The 10,820-nt window shown below is 41.5% G+C and overlaps 1 protein-coding gene across 1 annotated transcript; it reads right to left on the bottom strand.

Annotated features, from left to right (window-relative positions):
• Positions 1-5,497: 5,497 nt before the first annotated feature.
• foxi1 (forkhead box i1) lies at positions 5,498-7,969 on the bottom strand. Its single transcript, XM_084078454.1, has 2 exons — positions 7,241-7,969; positions 5,498-6,686 (listed from the first exon to the last, which is right to left on the bottom strand). The coding sequence occupies exons 1-2, from the start codon at positions 7,902-7,904 to the stop codon at positions 6,070-6,072; spliced, it is 1,281 nt and encodes a 426-aa protein (XP_083934580.1). The 5' UTR covers positions 7,905-7,969; the 3' UTR covers positions 5,498-6,069.
• Positions 7,970-10,820: the final 2,851 nt, after the last annotated feature.

Below are 10,820 nucleotides of genomic sequence, written 5' to 3'. Positions count from 1 at the left end.
GGCTAATGGAAGCAGAGGTTCACACCTTGCTGAGTGCAACTTCATCCAGCAGTGATTCATCACTCGAGCTCATGTCACTCACTGGCTAACTGCACTTTACACACACACACACACACACACACACATCCCTGACTATGAGCCTCCGGGCCCCAAGTTGGAGGGCCCCTGTTGCATAGGCGACCGTCAAGCCGGATTTATACTTTGTTGTGTGCCGGTGTCACACACTGAAAATAGGTCTTACAAGGAGCTTGTAGATCTGCTATTTTCAGTGTGTGACACTGCGTGAAACTAAGTATATCAAGCAAGCCTCAACTACCCTTCTCTGCATGCAGAAAGCAGTGACAGGCATTAATCCTATAGTTATACTCACAATTTGGGTTTGTTGTTGTTGCTTCTTATGGATACGTTTTCAGACGTGTGCACATTAATAAACCCTGATTAAGAATTTTGAATTTCAGAATGGTGTTTGCATACATGTCAATGACCAGAATAGCCTATTAATATTTACAAAAGTAATGGGACGCACTTAGAATGGCAAGAGTGAGTTAACACACACTTACAAAGGCTGGATAGCCGAAACGTTTGTCCTTCATTATAAAGACATGTAGAAGAAAAAAAAAGTTAACTCTGTGACCCATTACTTTTGTAAATGGTATTGGTCAAAGAGGATATCGCACCAGAGGAGACAGAGCACAGTGGTAACAAAAAGTTTATCCAGAGCAGCCTATTGCCTCAAGTGGTGTAAGATCTGCATATTAGTGGACATGTAAACACATTTTGGTCCCATTTTAATACATAGGCTTAATTTGTTCTATGGTCCCTCAGTAAAGCACATTGCAGAGGATGATCTAATATCCATTTCGAGGAGTACACTTTTTTGCCTGACACACCTACTGTCCCCGAGTCAGCATCTGGTTGCCTACTGAAGAAGCTAAAATGTCTTCTACCACATGGGTGGAATAGGATTAAATTAATCCAGCTCTAAAACATAGGGTCCTTCAATTATGTAGCTACCTTTGCCTTTGGAGAAGTGACCCTTTGAGCCTGAAACCCATCATTATGGGCTTAGACCTCTGTTCTCTCTACACATCAGGGACTGGGGCAGCCCTTATATGCACAGGTATTCTATACTGGGGGCCCCTGAGGCCATGCAGAGGGGCCCCTAGAGCAGGTATAGCATTATGGACCCTGGGCTGGCCTGACTGATATTCATAGGGGCCGGGTAAACGTGCCCTTCAGGCAGAGAGAGGGCAATGGAGCGTTGCACTTCTGAGAAATGAGAGAGGAGCAGAGGAGACGAGTCACTGTATGGGAACTTCAAAAAGTCACACGGATCTGTGTGACTTTTAAGCAGAGCTGTTTGGCGCTATGTCCCATGGCTTAAGTCAGTGGTTTTCGATCCTTTTCATGTCAAGGCCCATTATTTATTCGGCATTTGAGCCATTGGACCACCGTTTCATGAGATTTATACTCTCAGACCCAAAACTTAGAATATTTTGTTAATGTTCGATGAGATTTTGCCCACAATTCCATGCTGTATTGATGTTGGTACCATAGGAGAGATAACAGGCAAACGTTGATCAAAATAACAATTATTTAATTAAGTAATGCAGATGTTTAACAATAATTGAACTCTTGAGAGAGTAAAATGAAACCAAATGGACATTTTACACTCTCAATATTTAAAGACCATTCTATAAGGGTCCATTTGGTTACCAACTCCATCATTTAGCCGGGGACCACCTGGAACCTCCTCAAGGACCACTGGTTGAAGACCCCTGGCTTAAGTAGATGAAATTCAAATAAATCAGGTTCATTTAAAAACATTCTGTGTTGCGACTTCTTCGTCTATTTGTTTATTTTGCACTCACACGTTATAGGCGACGGTGTTTTACATCAACGCGACATGAAAGGCCTTTCGATTTATCATTTTTTTGGGAGATGCTTCACAGTCCGTGTAATGAGAGGATTTATCAAACGGGAAACGTGTTACTGTGAGAACCAGCTCCTGTATGACAAATATCCTCTTTGTTTGATCCAGCGACCGTGCTTCACGGATAATAGAAACTAAATGTGGCCTGAGAGGAGATAATTTGTTCCCAGATCCACAGGTCGCAATATTTTTATTTGAACACAGGAGGGAACCTCCAGCATTTGCCAACTTCCATTGTGTCGCCCAGGCATGGGGCACGAAAGTCTGTTCAATTATTTTCTTTTCTTTATTTCTAGACAACAGAGCGCCTGAGTGCGTTCAATTATCAACCAATTAAGAGGTGTTTTCTGTTATTTACATGCTTTGAGTTCACGCGTTGCATCGTTAACTGTTATATTGATGTTATATCGTTTCAAAAGTGATACATAGGGCACACTGTTAAAAAAATCTTTGAACATTCCTAGAGGATCATTTTTTCATTTCTAATATTTTCTCCTCCTGCAATGGAGCAAAAAAGAACAGGCTCTGTGTGTGTGTGTGTGTGTGTGTGTGTGTGTGTGTGTGTGTGTGTGTGTGTGTGTGTGTGTGTGTGTGTGTGTGTGTGTGTGTGTGTGTGTGTGTGTGTGTGTGTGTGTGTGTGTGTGTGTGTTGTCCCTAGCCCCTGCAGGGACACATGAACAACAAAGGCCAGTTACATGCTAGGCCTGTTTAGCTTTCACTTCAATTGCTCTTCCAGCATGATTCACACTAAAACCAAATCGAATTAGCGAGATTCTCTCACGAAACCTTTCCCATGCATGCATTGGTTTGCATGACAGGAATAAAGAGACAGGTAATGACTGACTGACCGGGACAAATAGTCTACAAAAGGATTAGTAAGTGTTTTTGTTGGTTAAAATAAGTGTTAAATAGCTCTTCTGATAGTAATCATTGCTGACTCAGAGTGTTTGCAGAGTGTCAGCGCTTTAATAAACAGAAAATGCCACTTGTATCCAATCAGGAGAGAACTCAAACTGATACAGGCAGGATGCAGGATAAACTAGTGACATTTGAAGGATGACACAAAGAAGTGAGCAGACAAAATTGGAACCGGAACACCGTAAAATTGAAGCTGATAAATGCTCCTGATTGGGTGAAATTGGCAACCCACCTGCAAATGTATTTTCTGTTTATCAAAGAGCTGGAGACATGGGGAGACCCCTGTAACTTAACAAACAGAATATAGAACTTTAACTTTTCTTTTACAGAAAAATAAAATCGAAGTACTTGCCTAATATCTTGTACCATGCTACTTGTGAGAACTGGTTCTGTCAAGGGGAAAATGTCTACATTCGCTAGTTTGAGGAGCCATTACAATGGATACAGGATAAGTGGGCATTAGGGACATCTGGGCACCGTGATGTCAAATTGGCTATTTTGTCCAAAATGTTTTTTTTTTTTAATAAAATGTTTTAAAAATGGTCTGAAGTAATGTAAAGTATACATGATGTGAAAACATGCACGGTATATCATTATCAAACTTAATTGTATCCTTCAACTTCTTGTTTATGCACCAAAATGATTGTATATATAGGCCTATACAGGTTTTGTAGCAATTTGTAGCAATTGTTGAAATATTAGACCTTAATTGTCCAATGTTTAAGCATGTTCTAATCATGCATGCATGTACTTTACTTTACATAAAAACATTTTCCAAATATATATATATATTTTTGTAATTGGAAGAAATAGCTAATGTAACACTTAGGGGCCCACTCTTCCTTGGTACCCACCTATCCTGTTACCATTGGATAGAGCCTGTTTTTCCTCTCCTAAAAAAGTATTCTTATTTATATATCCTATCCATTTATTGTAAAAACATGGGGAGGGCGCTGTGTATATACAGTATAGTCCTATATGAGCATGACAGTGTCTCCCTGATTGGGGACGTGTGAGCGCAGACAATGACAGTAGACGAGGGACAGCAGGGGGGCTCAGCGGGGGGCGTAGATTAATTCAAACGCTCGATTAAACTCTAAAATCTGTGTAAACAGCCATCTTTCCCATCAGTCCCACAAGCACAACGTCATTCTCAAGAGACAGGGGAACAAAATGAATAGGCTAAAACAATGGTTGATAATTACATAATTCTCAGAAACTAAACCTATTTGGTATTGGGCCAGCATTTTGTTGTGGCACAAGTTATGGCATATAGCAAAAGAAAAAGCCTAATTTATAGCTTGATAGGCTAAAGGCCCAGGGTGACTGGAAGACTCGCCCCAAAACACGCTCGCCCCCATTTCTTTCGCGGACCACTCGCCCCCAGCGGTATTTGTATTACTGAGGATAAGGTTAGAAATACGTTTAGGGTTAAGTATAGGTTATATTTAGTTATTAAATCAAGGTTAGATTTAGCCCGTTTAAGCATACTTTTACTGAGGTTACATTTAGGAATACCAGGTGGCAACCGTTCCGAGGTCGCCGGGTTTGCTGTGTTTTGGGGCGAGCTATTCGGCGGCAGGTCTCACATACTGACGGCGTTAGCGACACAGACACTTCAAGTCCAGAGTGTCCAGTTCTTTTTCGGCAAGCGACGTCATTATGCGATGGAGCAGGCTAATTTAAACCAATGGTTCTGGGACTTATTTTTAACTTCAAGAACCCCCACCATTGATTGAATTGATTGAATACTTCATTAGTTAGAAATGTAAACAGCACGAGGTTCGAGTTAGGCCTAGAGCTAAGCCTGGCTACAGTCAGACATTTAGGCTAAGGGTAACACAAAAAAGTCCTGGGGACTTGTTTCCATTGTGGTCCTAAAATAACTAATAATAAGAAATAACTGAGAGTTAGGCCTACAATACAGACCTGTCCGGGTTTTGGAACCTCTTCATTGGACCCCACTGATTTATTGGTGATAATAGCCTGATACGCATTTTCCTTAATCATGCATGTGTTAGGCCAGTGGTTCTCAGCCTGTGGGTCGGGACCCCCTTCCCACACGATTTTTTCTTTGAGGGGGGTCCCCAGATGACAGTAAAGTGTGACAATTTAAGGACTTTTAATACATTTTTAATACCTAAAAAATTGCAAAATTGTCAAATAATATAAATGGTAAAAATTGTGAAAATAGCCGATCTACAAGATCGTCTTGCAAGGCATTGTGAGCTTGTAGATCTGCTATTTTCACAATATTTATCTGTGGAACTGGAACCGAGTCAAACGTAAGTTGTAATGCCTCAACTGAACTCCTACAATTCCAAGTTCTTATCAGGGTGGGGGGTCCCCAGTTCAAATATGATAATTTTAGGGTGCCTGAAAAGGTTGAGAAGTAACCACTGTGTTAGGCTACTGGAATATGCTAATTAAATTAGTGCAGTCTCATTAGTGTGTAAACTCATCAACATCTAAATCATCGCATCGATTCCCATGATGTAAATAAAGAACATGCCTGGGCTAATTCAGGTTTTCATTGAATAGGAACGATGACACACAATACAGCGTAAAGTATTTTTTATATATTTGTTTATTCAAATACAAGATGTGGGCTTAAATAAAATACAGAATACAGTTTTGCTTTTTTTTTATGAAAATAATTTCTGTACATAGGCCTATATACTTAAAAAAAAAGTTGGATCAACCAAAGTACGTTAAAAAAACACTCAGCACAAATTAAAATAGAAAGTCAGCATGAGTGAATTACCCAGCCATACCAACAGGCTTATCTCCTTGAACAGACATGTTATAATAGGTGGAGTCCTTTGTACAACAATTAAACACCAGGCTCAAGGCCAATTTGACATTAAAACAACAATAGTATAATGCTATGTCGTGTCCATTCAAATATATCTACACATGACTTCAGTGGCTCTCAAACATTCTCACGTCAAGGACCCCCAAATTGAAATGTAGCAGACCCAGGGCCCCCATAAAAGGCAATTTGTGGTATTAAAATGTTCAAAAATATAAAAAAATATATCTTTTTCATTTCCCCCCTCGAAAATAGAAGACCTACAAGCTCACAATGGCTCACATTGCGATGCCTTGTGTGCTTGAAGATCCACTATTTTCAAATAGCCCGTCTAAAATATAGGGCTACTATCAGAGTTAAAGGGGAGACCTTGACCTTTTTAAAGTTCGAGAACCACATTGCTCTACTACACCTCGGTTCCCTCGCGGCTGTATATCAGATTGTTGACGCTGAAGTGGTTCGAGAGCGAGTGGTGGTTGCTCATGCCGCTCTGCATGGAGGCGTAGGAATAGTTAATTCTGCCGCTGTCAGATGTCAACGTGGGCGAGTATACCGGCGAGCCGAGTCCAGACATGATGCCGCTGTCCCGGCTGCTGCTCTGGGACAGGTCGCTCACAAAATGACCGCTAGTGGACCCAAAGTCTGTTCTGTTGAGCCCTCCTCGGCTGCTGTTCCCCGTGAGCATCGAGTTCATGTTGGACATAAAGTTGTTGTAACAGGGGCTGTTCATGGGACTGTCCATGGAGGGAGGTGGGGAGGATTTGTTGGACTCCGACGAGGAGGTGGGGGAGTTCTGCAGGCTGGCTGCGGAGCTGGATGGAGGAGAGGGGCTCAGCACGCTGGGGGAGGAGGTGTCTGAGGAGATCTTGATGCCCTGGTCCTCCTCGGACTTCACGGCGGCGGGGAGGGGGCTGGTGGTCTCTCCGGAGGTCAGGTCAGATCTCCTCTTTCTCTTCCTCCTGAAGTTGCCGTTGTCGAACATCTTCTCACAGTTGGGGTCCAGCGTCCAGTAGTTTCCCTTGCCTATAGAAATACAAAAAAAATAACTTTTATTAGTCAGATGCATTATTATTTTTTAAAGATTTGACTGCCAAAAATAGCACAGTAAAATAACATTATAGCCTACCAACTCTGATAATGTTTGAGCTCGGTAAAAAACAAAAATATTTTTTTTTGGCAAAATAGGGGAGGGCGGGGTTGCGACCATTTTTTGCTTTTTACCCGATTACTAAATAAATACTTGCTCAATTATGACAGCAATGTAAAAGTTAATAACTTGGATCTGTCTGTTAACTGTTTCACATTGTTTTAAAAAGAATCTCAAACATAAAAGCCACAATTTCACTTTAAAAACGGTGAGCGCACTGTTCCCATCTATATGGAGTCAGTTGGTCCGCTATTCTAAAATGTCACGGTAAATTATTTATATAAAAAAATCAAACTCATAGCAAGTGTTTCAGAGACACGTTTTCTTATAGAGTCACATAGAGTTAAATAACAGATATACAAGCTCATGGTGTGAGCTTGTATATCTCCTATTTAACACGTTTCTGGGATAATTTGATAAATCAACGTACCAGGGTCATCCTCATCTCTCGCCACCTTCTTGAAGCAGTCGTTGAGCGACAGGTTGTGTCGGATGGAGTTCTGCCATCCGGCCTTGCTCTTCTTGTAGAAGGGGAAGTTGTCGGCCACGTACTGGTAAATCTGGCTGAGGGTGAGCCTCTTGTCCAGGGCGTTCTGGATGGCCATGGCGATCAGCGCCGAGTAGGAGTAAGGAGGGCGGACCATCTTGAACAGCTCCTGCTGGCTGGAGATGGACAGCCAGCCCAGGTCCGCTCCTCCAAAGCCCGTGGGAGGAGAGGTGAGGAACCCCGGCCTCTGGTGGTGGGGGTTGACCCCACCGTACCCCGCCGCCTGGAGGTACGAGGAACCGTTGGTCCCACCGGTCAGGTAAGGGTTGGAGTTGATGCCCCACAGGTAAGGGTTGGAGGACGGGGAGGTGTACTCTCCCACTCCCAGGGACCCGTAGGAGGACCCCGGTGGTCCCGGGTGGACCGTCGGGGGTCTCTGGTGGTGGAGGTTCTGTGCCTGGTACATGCCGAAGTTGTCGCAGTACACAGCCATGTCCAGGAGCTCCTGGGCAGTGGTGCTGGATTGCTGCTGATGGCTGCTGGTGGTGGGTGACGGCGACTGGTGGTGGTGTCCAAAAGCATTCATGTTATAATCCGTTCTGATCATCACTGAGAAGGAGGAGAGCTTGTTGTCCCCAGAAACGATCTGACTGTCTCCCTGTGTGTGTCTGTGTCTGTTGGAGGACTGAACTGAACTAACCTTCCAGCCCACAGAGGGAGGAGTATTTATACAAACGCTACAGGTAGAGCTATGAATGGAGTTCTAGGGACAGGTCACACCCACTGCTCTCTGTCACTGCCTCTCTCAGTCTAACTGTCTGCTTTAACCTGATCTCCATATCAATGAGCACCGATACAGATACTGATGTGTGGAGAGACTCACTCTATAATGAATACATTAAAATAATGGTCCCCTTACGGGTCCATTCGGTACCATTTGTAGGCTACACTCTCGGAGATAGGCCTATAGCCTACTCTCGGAGTTAAAAATTGATAAAGGAACACTTTTTTGTTTATTTGTTAGGATCCCCATTAGCTGATCTTCCTGGGTTCCACATATAAAAACAATACATAGCCTACATTTAAAAACATAGGCTACATAAAAATAAAACATATTAAGAAAAAAAATAAAACCCTGAGTATTTTACTGTTTATTCACCGACTTTTAAGTTGTTTTGGAGAGGTTTTGGCACAATTAAGTGGCTTCGCGCAATTACGCACACACAATCAATTTAAAGTTGCCAAGGAATATGTTTTCATTTATAACGTCCACGTTTCAGTGATTTTATTTCTAAATATCGAATTGTATTTCCAAATTGTATTTATCTTATTATGAAATAAACACAAACCAGAATATTCTAATACAGCCTACATAGCTTATACCAATGGAGAGAATGCATTGAGAGCCCGCGGACAAAGTGTGTGAGTTGTTTTTAGACTCAGAACCTTCATGCATGACAATGTTAAACATAAACATTGAAGGCGTGTGTTTGTTTATAAAATCTCATGGATCTCTTTAAGGAATTCGTTCCCAATAAACAACTCTTGAGTTGAGTGTTACAAGCCTGACCACCAACAAGTGGCTCGTGGAAAATGTTCCCCTATTAAAGCTCTCAAAAGCAGATGAAGTAAGTTATTTGTCTGATTGTAGCCATATGGATCACACGACGCTCGTCCGTCACGAGCGTCATGGCGGAACTCCAACCTGGCTTTGGCACTTTCTCCATGTACAACCCGTACATCTACATAAACGTTCAGATTTCAAATATAAAGTGCTTGCCCCATGTCCACGGATGTTAACATTGACATCGGGTGGGTTTAAGTACCCTTATCTTCCGTATTGTTCAATATAAACCATTTTAATCCGATCGGTGGCCATTTTCTCCAAATTTTCTCCATAATGCTTCCACTACGCGACCCTATTGGTTGGGAGGTGTATTGCACTCTGATATAGTATGACTGTGAGATTAAAATGCTTTTTATTTAACAATACGGAAGATACGGGTACTTGTAACATCAGTGGCCATGGGGTAAGCACTTTATATTTGAAATCTAAACGTTTATGTAGATTATGTAGAAAGTGCCTAAACCAGGTAGAAGCTCCGCCATGACCATCATGATATAACAATGTTTAACGGCTAATTCATGGTGATAAAAACAAATCAAAAGAACGCATCCTTTCTTTGGATAGACAAAAGCTGATCAATATTCTATATTTTGTATAAAATAAGAGATATTTCGTTATGAAATAGCTCTTATCTCTATCAAGTATGTTATTATATTCATGTTTTTATATAAAATTATGTTTTCATTTTATATTAAAACATTAATAAAATAACGTACTTGATGAATAAAGTAGGCTATGAATTGAGCTGCATCTAGATATTATGCTTTAAACTGTATTCTTATAAATGTAGGTCAATTAATATGACTATGTAGAATATATTCCGAAGAGATGGCTTTAGTCGGGGCCGTGATGGCAGAACTTAGACCAGACCAAATAATCAATGCTATGATCATTGGTGGTGAATCTTTTGCCCTTTGCAGAGGGTCTTGGTACTGTACTGGCGCCCCCCTCTGGTTGGCAGACGGCTTTAACTTTCGATGCAGAGTGAAACCGCGGACTGTCTACTCTACTGATACCAGTGGTGGTAGAAGTAGCCTACTATAAGTAAAAGTATCAATACCCTGTTGTAGAAAAAGTTCGGTGCAAAATGTAGGCTTGATTAAAAGTACAAAAGTATTGGAATCTTTTCAAATAGACGAAGTATATAGGGATGAAGTGGTTAATGTATGCGTTTTGTTATAATAATACAAATCTACAAAGTAAGTAACTAAACTAATTGTAGTAAAAAGTAGACTACAATATTTGCCTCTGAGATGTAGTGGAGTAGAAGTAAAATGATTGAAAATTGGAAATACCCCAGTAAAGTAAAAAATAAATAAAAATAAACCTCAAAACTTCAACAGGGGGTCCAGGACCCCTAGGGGGTCCTCAGAGCTACTATAGGGGGTCCACCAAATCTTTGTGTGATAGGATTTAGTTTTTTTTACATTAACCACTTGAACCCATAGAATTCCTTTTCTGAGGGGAACATTAGCCGAAAATAGCAGATCTACAATTAAGCTCTCAACATAGATCGGCTATTTTTGGCAAAGAGGCTATAGGTGTAGAGGGGAAAAAGAGCAGACTAAGTCAAAAAAACAACTTTAATCTGAAACACAGTTTTATACAATATAGAGTAGGGGGTCCCTGCTTCATCTCTCTCTCGGCTAGGGGGTCCTTGGCCTGAAAACGTTGAAGACCCCTTTACTAAAGTACAGTACTTGAGTAAGTGTACTTTACTTTCCACCACTGACTGATACTGTTCATGTGAAGTGGTCTGGCTTCAGGCCAGCCCCCCAAACACTATGGTCTCTCTCATCATCATGACATAACATTTGACACTCGTCTCAATAGACATTCATTACACCCGCCAAAATGATCATATTTGAACTGGGGATCCCCCAAAATAATCATATG

This window comes from Gymnoscopelus microlampas (assembly GCF_963454915.1).
Source record: "Gymnoscopelus microlampas genome assembly, chromosome: 14".
Lineage (NCBI taxonomy): Eukaryota > Metazoa > Chordata > Actinopteri > Myctophiformes > Myctophidae > Gymnoscopelus > Gymnoscopelus microlampas.
Note: the sequence above shows the minus strand (reverse complement) of the source record. Positions and strands in the feature narration are given on the sequence as shown.